The sequence below is a fragment of the Poromitra crassiceps genome (genome assembly GCF_964638095.1).
Source record: "Poromitra crassiceps genome assembly, chromosome: 7".
Taxonomy (NCBI): Eukaryota; Metazoa; Chordata; class Actinopteri; order Beryciformes; family Melamphaidae; genus Poromitra; species Poromitra crassiceps.
Genome location: NC_139628.1, coordinates 12,293,356 through 12,305,055, shown reverse-complemented (window position 1 = coordinate 12,305,055; position 11,700 = coordinate 12,293,356). Strand labels below are relative to the sequence as shown.

Genomic DNA, 11,700 nt, shown 5'->3' with positions numbered 1-11,700 from the left:
ACACACACACACACACACACACACACACACACACACACACACACACACACACACACACCTAACTTGACTATTCAGGAACTGACATCTCTCTACTAATTCCAGGAATCTCTGCCTGTCAGCCTGTCTGTCTGTCTGTCTGTCTGTCTGTCTGTCTGTCTGTCTGTCTGTCTGTCTGTCTGTCTGTCTGTCTGTCTGTCAGCCTGTCTGTCTGTCTGTCTGTCTGTCTGTCTGTCTGTCTGTCTGTCTGTCTGTCTGTCTGTCTCTCTGTCTCTCTCTCTGTCTGTCTGTCTGTCTGTCTGTCCATCTGTCTGTCAGCCTGTCTGTCTGTCTCTCTGTCTGTCTGTCCATCTGTCTGTCAGCCTGTCTATCTGTCTGTCTCTCTGTCTGTCTGTCTCTCTGTCTGTCTCTCCGTCTGTCTGTCTGTCTGTCTGTCTGTCTGTCCGTCTGTCGGTCTGTCAGCCTGTCTATCTGTCTGTCTGTCTGTCTGTCTGTCTGTCTGTCTGTCTGTCCATCTGTCTGTCAGCCTCTCTATCTGTATGTCTGTCTGTCTGTCTGTCTGTCTGTCTGTCTGTCTGTCTGTCTGTCTGTCTGTCTGGCTGTCTGTCTGTATGTATGTCTCTCTGTCTGTCTGTCTGTCTGTCTGTCCATCTGTCTGTATGTCTGTCTGTCCATCTGTCCGTCTGTCTGTCTGTCTGTCTGTCTGTCTGTCCGTCCGTCTGTCTGTCTGTCAGCCTGTCTGTCTGTCTGTCTGTCTGTCTGTCTGTCTGTCTGTCTGTCTGTCTGTCTGTATGTCTCTCTGTCTGTCTGTCTGTCTGTATGTCTGTCTGTCTGTATGTCTGTATGTCTCTCTGTCTGTCTGTCTGTCTGTCTGTCTGTCCATCTGTCTGTCAGCCTGTCTGTCTGTCTGTCTGTCTGTCTGTCTGTCCATCTGTCTGTCAGCCTGTCTGTCTGTCTGTCTGTCTGTCTGTCTGTCTGTCTGTCTGTCTGTCTGTCTGTCTGTATGTATGTCTCTCTGTCTGTCTGTCTGTCTGTCTGTATGTCTGTCTGTCTCTCTGTCTGTCTGCCTGTCTGTCTGTATGTCTGTCTCTCTGTCTGTCTGTCTCTCTGTCTGTCCATCTGTCTGTCAGCCTGTCTGTCTGTCTCTCTGTCTGTCCATCTGTCTGTCAGCCTGTCTATCTGTCTGTCTGTCTGTCTGTCTGTCTGTCTGTATGTCTCTCTGTCTGTCTGTCTGTCTGTCTGTCTGTCTGTCTCTCTGTCTGTCTGTCTGTCTGTCTGTCTGTCTCTCTGTCTGTCTGTCTCTCTGTCTGTCTCTCCGTCTGTCTGTCTGTCTGTCTGTCTGTCTGTCTGTCTGTCTGTCTGTCAGCCTGTCTATCTGTCTGTCTGTCTGTCTCTCTGTCTGTCTGTCTGTCTGTCCATTTGTCTGTCAGCCTGTCTATCTGTATGTCTCTCTGTCTGTCTTTCTGTCTGTCTCTCTGCCTGTCTGTCTGTCTGTCTGTCAGTCAGCCTGTCTATCTGTCCTTTGCATATCTGAAGAAGCGTTCGGACCCAAGGAAGTGCCAGATTTGGTGCAATTTGGACACGTTCACTATGAATAAACTTTGTCACACAGACACAGAAACAGTGATCCAGCAGAGCCCTGAGGCGGGGGGGGGGGGGGGTAATTGTGTCAATGGAGTGAGGGGCACTGCACTATACAGTAATAGTAAAGTAATTAGTATGGGTCCAAGCCCATGGGGCAAAATTATTTGACAATGACAATATAAGCTTGAATCATTATGGAAAGTTTCTACATCTCTGCACATAAACATTAGTGTGTCAACAACAGGTGAAAAGTTGACTGATATGTTGCCATTTGAACAAAGTGGCATATCTTACGCCCAAGTGCAAGGGACAATGTCTAGCACTCAAAATCTCCATTTTCCCTTTTAATTGCCACTGTGTCAGTACAGCAAAGGAAGCGTTTCAGCGTCCCAGTGGTCATTAAAGAAAAAAACAGATTTGCACTTGCATTGCGCTGACCTTTCTCCGCTCTACCTCGAGGTGAGAGAAGAGAAGATCGCTTCTCATGTGGAGGCAGCTTAAGAGTCTAAAACAGTCTAACAGCCTCACCTTGAATCCCTGCAAATGACCCAAAGTGGTGAACAGAATGAGCAACCAACAGTGCAATCCTTAGAGCCCCTGCTGTTGCAGAGCTACATTAATCCTGATGGTGGTGCTATTCAGCATGGAATATGGTCTTTGACACTTTTGGCTCCTCTTGCAAACAGGTGTGTGAAGTTTGGACGGTCTAGCATTTGGGAAATTTGCCTTCCTCTTTGTGTGTCAACAGCTTTTGTACATCACAGCCAAATTACAGTTTAAATTACAGTTAAATTCTGTGACACAAAGATGATGCCGGCACTAGACAGTTCAAATGTGCTGTGTAAAAGTTGGTGGAGATTATGTATATAATAGTACTACTATAACAGTAGCACCAGTAGGTGCAGCATCGTATTTCTGTAGTGGAAACACACCACAGTGTTTGTCCCACTAAATAGTGAGGATATGTGTGGCTGGAGAGGAGCTCTCTGCTGACATCTAGTGGTTAAAACTGATAATTACCACAATTTTGAATAGAGGACCTTTTAGCCGAGTCTTTTCACAGGGAATTTTGGTTTTTACTTCATTAAAGGATCTGTTTAATTCATCAGTGTTAATTTAGTGTGACCCAGCCGCCAGGCCCAGCAATAGAGCTCAATAAAATCCGGCAACACTTTATAATAACGTTCCGTTATTTATGTATAAGCCTTTAGTTAATGATGAATTCATCATTTACACAAAACAAAACATTAAAATACATTTGTAGATGATTAATAAGTGCTATGTTAACTGTAGGAGCTAGGTATGATTGTGTGTTATTACTGGGGATTTGAGTCACCTGTCACTGTCACATATGGGCGGTTGGGGTGACGTGGTATTGGCGGCACGGTTAATAATCAGCTGTTTGCCTGCTTGCTTGGGTTTTGTGAATGGAGAGGGGGAAGTCTCACTTTTGCTGACCGCTGAACGCTATCGTTTACATTGCCTAGATCGCTGTTTTTGGATGCAATCAGGGCTGGACTGCAATGTAATTCTACCGGTGCAATGGCCGGTGGGCCGCTGGCTAGTGGGCCGGTCAGGTTGGTGAAAAAGTATGTATTATGTATTTGATTGGGCCGGTAGCGGCCCATTCAGGCGTCAATAATGAATGATTCTGGAGTGAGACCGGCCCTCTAACCAATCAACGTTGGTCCACGTGGGTCTGGGCCGGCCGTCAGCGGCCCATTCAGGCGTCAATCATGAATGACTCTGGTCTCTGGAGTGAGACCGGCCCTCTAACCAATCAACGTTGGTCCACGTACAATTGGGCCAGCCCATTGCAACTGTCTGTCACTTCAATCACAGTGTTTGAAAAGTGGCGCTGCATCATGGCACCTAAACGGATTAAAATCACTGACTTCACATCGACGTTGTCGTCTGCGTCTCACTCGTTTGAGGTAAGTGTGGCAGCTATTTGAATTTGACCAAGCGATAGGATTCTGGCTTGTAGCCTTGACGCGGTACACGCCAAACTCTATTAGAAAATGTGGCAATTTAACACACTGCCTTCCTTGATATCGGCAATCGCACCTACCTGGTAGAAAACTCCCTAAAGGCCTTCACAAATTCGTAGAGCCTGCTGGTAAATTCGGCGTACATATGATCGACCAAGCACTACTTAATTTCAACAAAATGACAACTTTTAGGATTGGTGCACACTGCTAGGTAATCGATGAGTGAGCTAGCTAACGTAACGTTATTCATGGTGGTAGCCAGGTGGGTTAAACGGCAACAACGACGTTATGATTTTCACGTTTTTATAATGTTTAGATTAATATCTAAACTGTGCTTATTAGAGTAACTTATAAACAATATTTCATTTCCAATGACTTGCTTGCTTGCTCCATCAAACACAGGCATGGAATGAGTTGAGTTGTAACAGACTATGGGGAAAGATACATCAGACATATGGGAAATGTTTGTGTGGCTATATTATGTCCAAAGTAATCTACTCTATATTTTTTGGTTTTGAGTATCTAAGTTTTAGTTAAGTTTAGTCTTATAGTTTCACCTATAACAATACTGATTGCTAGTGTTAGGGACGCCAACATGACAACAATCAATACACTTGTATTTGCGTTAAAAAAAAATCAGTGTTGTTATGTTTAGTACTGTACTTATGTCTATTTAATAAGTAAACGTTGAGTTCTCACTGGGCACGTTTATTCAATGTTGCAACATCATTACACCTAAAACCCCTAGACCGGGTCATAACATGTGGCTTTATAAGTAAATCCCGAACCCATGCGAGCGCGAGCGAAGCGAGCGCGAGCTCGAAAAATTGCACCGATTCGAAATTGTGGGCCTGTCTGAGCCACATGGCAGGTAGCTTTTTTGGTCCCAGTCCAGCCCTGGATGCAATGCATGGATGTTTCACGCTGTATGTTCACCTGCAATAAATCTGCAAAATGTAACTTTCTTTGGATCAGTGATTTTTTGTCCTCGACAGCCAGCGCGTCGGGCCAGGTCAGTCCCCCTATTAGCCTCTCGGCGACACATTTTTGATAGTCGCCTATATTAACATATCACAAATGTGTTGTTAGTCATCTAACTTTTAGTAAATCATAAACTAGAGATCATAGTAGATCATAAACTAGAGGGCACTCAGTAGAGTGCATATACCTCCGTGAATGTTTCTACAAAGTAGTGTGGTGTTGAAGTCAACTGAGTGATTTGTGCACTCTGGGCTGCTTCTATAGGCTGCCATTAAAGGTTGAAAAAAGCATCATTGATTGATATTTGGGATAAAGAATAACAAAATCCAAGGGATGACATGAAAAACTGTAAGCACTTATTTCCATCTTATAAACTTATAAAACGTAATCGCAACAAAAGTAAACGTAACTTATTTCTCAAAAAGTACAAGCGATATCTAAAAGCTCAGTAAGAGTAATAGAGTACTAAAAGTGGTGACCCGTTTAAAGTTTGAATGGAGTTTCTACCGAACGAGTAGTTAGAGTTCAAAGAGGGCATGGTTTAGTTAGTTAGTTAGTAGCTGTACTGTACCGCACTGTAGCTGCTACCATTATGTATGTCTAATGTTTAATTGTATGTTTAATTAGGTATATGCTATTGCACCTGTACATCAAATACGTTGAATTTAAAATGTTTAAGCACGTCTAAAGTATGCACATGTGCACCTATGTGCAGTGAATATGCCACTGTCTCTGACTTGTCTTATGGGAGCGTACCTATGTTCCCCGGTTCCTATATTCCCCGGGTCCTATGTTCCCCGTTTTTGTGGGACCGAACCTAACCTCCCCCAGACCCTAACCCAAAACCTAACCTCTCCCACCCCCCACGCCTAAACCTAACCTCCCCCATACCCTAACCCAAAACCTAACCTCTCCCAGGGAACATAGCGGGGTTCTATGTTCCCCGGTCCCACAAAAATGGGGAACATAGGACCCGGGGAACATAGGACCCGGGGAACATAGGGATGACCCCTGTCTTATCACTATACTGCCTTATTGCTTGTTGTGTCTCTTGTTGTTTTTGCACTCATATGCCCTGTTATATTTGTACTATGTTGTAAACGGAGTCCACAGCACAATAATTTCACACGTGATACTTGTACTACGGAGTGACAATAAAAAATCTTGAATCTTGAATCTTGGTTTGAACTGTCCTCCCATAGTCCCATTGTCATTGCTAGTTTCTAGCACTCAGAATCTCCCTTTTTTATTTTAATTACCACTGGGTCGCTGAAATGTGTTGATGTACCGACCCAGTGTAATATATATTTTTAGTGCTAGAAACTAGCAATGACAACGTCTTGCACCTTGCAGACTTGCGCCTTGCCCTGGGTGCAAAATTGGGCCCAAACTGTCTAACAGATAAGGGGAAAGTTGACCTAGGTTCTGAAAAGAGGGCAGGGCTTAGGAAATGTAATTTGGCTCATTCATTCCTCAACTCTTCACCGTGATAGCTGACGTGTGGTGAGCGTTCTGGCACTACCTTGCTGCTACCCATCAGTGATGGACAGAGATGGGAATTCAATCATGAGAGGCCAGTTGGTAGGATTTAACAAACTTTATTTAGCAATCGGCATGCATGGCAAATGCTTTGGCGCATGACTCCATTGGCCAGTGGCGCTGCTCTTGAGGCAAGAGGAGGGCATCTGCATAGGCTAGGAGATCCCCCTCTTGAGGCAAGAGGAGGGCATCTGCATAGGCTAGGAGACCCCCCCCCCCCCCGTGGGGGATCAGGAGTCACGACTCGTTGGTGGCGGACTGGGGAGGTGGGTGGGGCAAAACAACGCTTCGGAGGACGGCTTCAGGGGAGATGGACTGCCGTGAAGCTAGCTGCTGCTATGATCGGCCAGAGAGAGAGAGGTGACGTAGAACCCTTGCTATATATATGAGAATTAACTGACGTCATATCTGACGTCATTACAGACGTCATACTAGGACTTTGACTGACCACGTCATACTAGAACTTGACTGACGTCAGGGGGTGATCGGATTATGCATGTGTGGCCTTCTGCTTGAAATTTGGTCTGGAGACCTCACTTCAATCATGAAAGGCCAGTTGGTAGGATTTAACAAACTTTATTTAGCAATCGGCATGCATGGCAAATGCTTTGGCGCATGACTCCATTGGCCAGTGGCGCTGCTCTTGAGGCAAGAGGAGGGCATCTGCATAGGCTAGGAGATCCCCCAAAAGGAAGATCTGATTACCGGAGGTTAATTGAGATCTGCGGGCACCGGTAGTTGATTGTACTTTTCTGGCCTTCAAACTTTTTAGCGACTTACAGCTATTTGTGGCTGGCGCTCCCAACTCGGTCGGTCCTTCAATCTTGGTACGTTAGTAGTTGATTGTACTTTTCTGGCCTTCGACCTTTTTTAGCGACTTATAGCTATTTGCGGCTGGCGCTTCCCAACTCGGTCAGGCCTTCGATCTTGATACGTTAGTAGTTGATCCTTTTCTGGCCTTCGACCTTTTTAACGACTTACAGCTATTTGCGGCTGGCGCTCCCAACTCGGTCGGGCCTTCGATCTTGGTACATTAGTAGTTGATTGTACTTTTCTGGCCTTCGACCTTTAGCGACTTACGGCTATTTGCGGCTGGCGCTTCCCAACTCGGTCGGGCCTTCGATCTTGGTACATTAACGTTTAACTTGGCGCTTCCCAGCTTGGCCTACTTGGCCGCCTTGGCACCTCACCGTTTACCTAACTTGGCGCTTCCCGGCTTGGCCTACTTGGCACCTCACCATTTAATTTGGCCTTCTTGGCCCCCAACTTGGCGCAACTTGGCCTTCTGACTGACCCTGACTCTCTCTGACTCTCTCTCTTTCCTCTCTTTCCCCCCCAAAAATTAACCGGGAGATTTATTGCGCCTTACTGGGCGCCGTGCTTTTCGGGGAGCCACCACCAACGAGACATTTTTGGCACGGAAGTCGGGGACACTGTTCGTTGCCATGCTTGCCGAAAAGGGAGGAGTGGTCTTTGGGCCGCCGGTATGGCCGCCTGCTCCAGGCGGATGTAGCTGGAGAATGCTGATGAGGACCGGCGGCCCGTTTGCTGGAGGGAGGCGGAGGACACTCCTTGCCGGCGGCTGAGGTGGCCGCTCCGGTCCTGAAGGGGTGGCTGGAGTAGTTCTTCGTCGGGAGGTTGCATTTCTGGAGCGTCCGCTTGAGGTGCAGGATGAACCGGGATCTTGTCATGTGGTGACGAGGTGCGATGAGGAACAGGGGAGCCGGGGGGCTGGTCTGGGGCGGTGACGGCCGGTGATGATGTCATCAGATAGCGACCATCTTTTCCCCCCGACCAAACGCCCGTTTGCTACGGGCTGCTCATAGCCCTGCTGGCGCAGCTGGGGCCAGACCATGGGGAAGTCTGGGCAGATTCACGGTGATTGACGGGAACCGGCTTGGAGAAGCACTGATGCTGAAGTGCCGTAGCATCTCGGGCACTCTGGACGGACCGAAAGATCCATGGGGCAAACGGTTCATTCTGGCGGCAACAGCTGAAATGTAATGCTTAATGCATGAGATATAAAGAAACTGGTTAATAAACAAATGAGAGAAAGCAATGGTTTCACCGCCTTGCAAATGCACCATAGACTGCTAGTTGCAACTCGCAGTGATATGTTATGGTTGGCCACATATAACAATGGGATTCACAGCCTCTTGTTACCTGACTGGCGTGACACTGTATTCATTATTTTAGCTTTGGTATTATTTATGGTTAAAAGAAACGCCAGAGGCATTTTACTTTGAAATTCGTTAAGAACAGGAAGTGGTGTATTAAGACCGGGTAGCTTGACACGGAAAAAGACGTCAGCATTCCCTGGGCCGTCTGGCTTCGGTCTGAAAGTTATACAGTAACACTCATTCTAGCTGATGCTCAGACATGCTCCATGGGCCAGGGGTGTTTGAATAACCCATTGCGTGATTATTATTATTATTTTTTTTATTACCGGCATATCACATGATCTCAACGACATGCTGTCAATTGTGAATTGCGACCCCCACTGGCCATTTGCAAGAAAGCGATTTCCGCATAGGCGTCGGAAATAGGCAGGCTGAAATGCCCGCTGGATAGAATAGTCAGATCACAGGCCAAATAAATTGTCAGTCAGCTTCGCTTTATTTAATCAAGACACAAGAGACACCTACGGTACATGTGGTGTTTTCAGAGCAATGTAAGTTAGTATTTCTTGTTTGGTGGGGCGGGCCGTTTGCGGGCAGACGGAGTATTTAAGAGATGAATACGTCTGATTTTACTGGGCCGGTAGATTGCCCGTTTTAATACTGAAATACTGATACTTTCCTCATGGGTCCTTTCGCGTCCACGGGTGACTGGTCCTCCAGGGTATGCTCGGTGTGCTGTGGTCGTCAACCCCGTCCTTGGTAGAGCAGGTAGCTCTTGAGAGAGGCGGGCAGGGGCAGTCCGTGGATTCCGCTCAGGCGGTCCCTTCCTAGAGCCGCCCGCACTGAGCGCCTGCACAGGTCCATCAGAGGGAGGGGATCCGGATCGAGTCCGTTTATGTACCGGATTCGTATTTCGCAGTGTCCCCACACGGCGCTCACTGCGGGGTACACCTTCCTGCCCTTAAGTCCTCTGAACGCCACCCCTAGGTCATGTCCGTCCACTATGAAACCCAACGTCCCCTCGTCCATGTCCAAGACGACTAACAGCGAGTCTGGTATTATGAAGGTGTCGTCGGGATCCAGGGAGGCGGGGTAGGTTCTGCCCACGTGGTTCTTGCCGTCGTGGTAGAGCTTACTCCGGCTCAGGTCCCAGCCCCAGGACTCTGTGTTGTTTCCCACCAGGGCCATGTAGCCCACCAAATGCAGCGGCGCGTCGCCCGTGGCCACCCCGACTACGGCGTGGGACCCCCTCTGGCGCGTGGCCCAGCTGACCTCCCACACGTGCAGTCCCTGCGTGTAGCCCACCCGGCCGCGGATGGCATCCGTGCTCTGCGCCACGGGTTGCCGGTGGAGCACCAGCTTGTTGTCGTCCTTGACGAAGATGTTGAGTGAGCGGTCGTCGTTGTTCCAGGAGTGCTGCACCTGGACGTCCGGGCCGGCGGGAGGCATGTCCAGCAGCCGGTCCAGCCGAGAGGGCTTGGTGTGCTTTGGGGGCGTGGCAGACGCCAGGGTATTCATCTGGGCGGGTTGGGTGGTGGTGGGGAGCACATCGGCTTGCTGCGCGGGCGGGGGCGGGATCGGCTGCTGAGCCGGCTGGGCTGAGGCAAACGTGGGGGGAATGGGGGGGGGGGTTTCCAGCGCCCTCAGGCGAGCCTCCACTGATCTGTTAGCATCTAGCAGGGACAGCAGGATGGCTCTTAACGGCCCGGGCAGGATCGGCTGCTGAGCTAGCTGGGCTGAGGCGAACGTGGGGGGGACGGGGGGGGGGGTTTCCAAAGCCCTCAGACGAGCCTCCACCGATCTGCTGGCATCTAGCAGGGACAGCAGAATGGCTCTTGACGACCCCTGTCGGCTCGGCGGAGCTGCGAATGGGGCCGTTTCCGCTTCCGGGGTAGCGGCCTGGAGGTCAGTGCGACCAGGAAGAACATGGCGTGGAACATGGCATCTCACGGCAGCCCCGCGGCCTGCATTACCCCGACGACTCCCAGCTCTCAGGGCAGCTTCCTCTTCTGGTCTTCGTCCGCGGCCTCTCGCGCGTCCGCGCCGAGCGGCCTCTCGCTCCGGCTCGCTCCCGCGCGTTCTTGGGCGTCCGCGCGCGCGGTGCTTCGTCTTCTGCTCTCCTCCCACGGGCCGTCGCAATGGAGGGCCCCGTGCCATGGGGGCGCGCGCCCGGCCTTCTCATCGTGGCTACGTTGGCAGCCTGTGGCACGGCCGCTCCGCCAGTGTTGTCAGACGTCTCGGAAGGCAGATACGCTCCGTGGCCGATCCGGAACAGGGTATCGTTATCTAGGCTGTCGTCGCTGTCCAGGGGCTGCTCTGGCTTGGGATCCGACCTACCCGGAGTGGAGTGGGGGGCGTTGCGAGATCCGCGGGGATTATCCATGGTTAAAGAGGACTTGGGGGTGCTGAATCGGTCTGCAGATGTGGTGCAAAACAACGCAAAACAACCCTTCGGAGGACGGCTTCAGGGGAGATGGACTGCCGTGAAGCTAGCTGCTGCTATGATCGACCAGAGAGAGAGAGGTGACGTAGAACCCTTGCTATATATATGAGAATTAACTGACGTCATATCTGACGTCATTACAGACGTCATACTAGGACTTTGACTGACCACGTCATACTAGAACTTGACTGACGTCAGGGGGCAGGGGCGGACTGGGATTCTAATTCAGGCCAGCCCAATTTGGGCTGTTTGAAGCCAGATTTGGGCCGTTTGAAGCCCGATTTGGGCCGTTTGAAGCCTGATTTGGGCCGTTTGAAGCCCAATTTGGGCCGAGTCCAATTTTACAATGAGATGCACCCACTTTAACCCTGAATAAAGTAATAAAACCACTAGTAAACCAGTAGGCAGCGCCTGGCCTGCTGTTCAGTGAGTGGCCTCACTGGGGGCACCAAAAAAAATTATGCAGTCCGCGCCTGTCAGGGGGTGATCGGATTATGCATGTGTGGCCTTCTGCTTGAAATTTGGTCTGGAGACCTCACAAGTACCCACATTCTGTACTTAAGTAGAAGTACAGTAAAAAAAAAAACAATGGACTATGCAATTGCAAGACACAATGCACAGGCACAACATGGTTCTGCAGCTACACTCAAGTTCTGGGGTATAGAGAACATCTCCCCCTCACAGAGAGGGGGATACATTATTAACAAACTGCTCAGAAGAGAGGCCTTCGTTCTGGATCTTTACCCTCAACACTGTTGAACCACAGGGACTGAAAAAAAACTGAGCCTCTCTTGTTTTTTGTAATGCTAGATGATGATTATGTGTTGGTGTTTGATTACATTATTTCTCAATATTGTTGTTGCTTATTATATATTATCGTGGATGGAGTGCTGCTTTAATACAGCATCACCACCACTTATATTTTTTTCTGAGTGTTGTCATCATGTGATTGGCTTATTGATGCACCACCTCCCACTCCCTTGTAACCAATGAGAAATCATCCTCTCTGGAGTGGAGGCTTTTCTATCTGTTGTAAATCTGTCTT

General features: G+C 49.1%; 1 protein-coding gene across 1 annotated transcript; it reads right to left on the bottom strand.

The window, feature by feature from the left end:
• Positions 1 to 8,956: 8,956 nt before the first annotated feature.
• On the bottom strand, positions 8,957 to 10,595 carry LOC310779408 (SPRY domain-containing SOCS box protein 2-like; the record flags this gene model as incomplete). The annotated part of the gene is made up of 2 exons (XM_083639943.1): positions 8,957 to 10,013; positions 10,186 to 10,595. The coding sequence occupies 2 exons, from the start codon at positions 10,593 to 10,595 to the stop codon at positions 8,957 to 8,959; spliced, it is 1,467 nt and encodes a 488-aa protein (XP_083496069.1).
• Between the last annotated feature and the right edge of the window lie 1,105 nt (positions 10,596 to 11,700).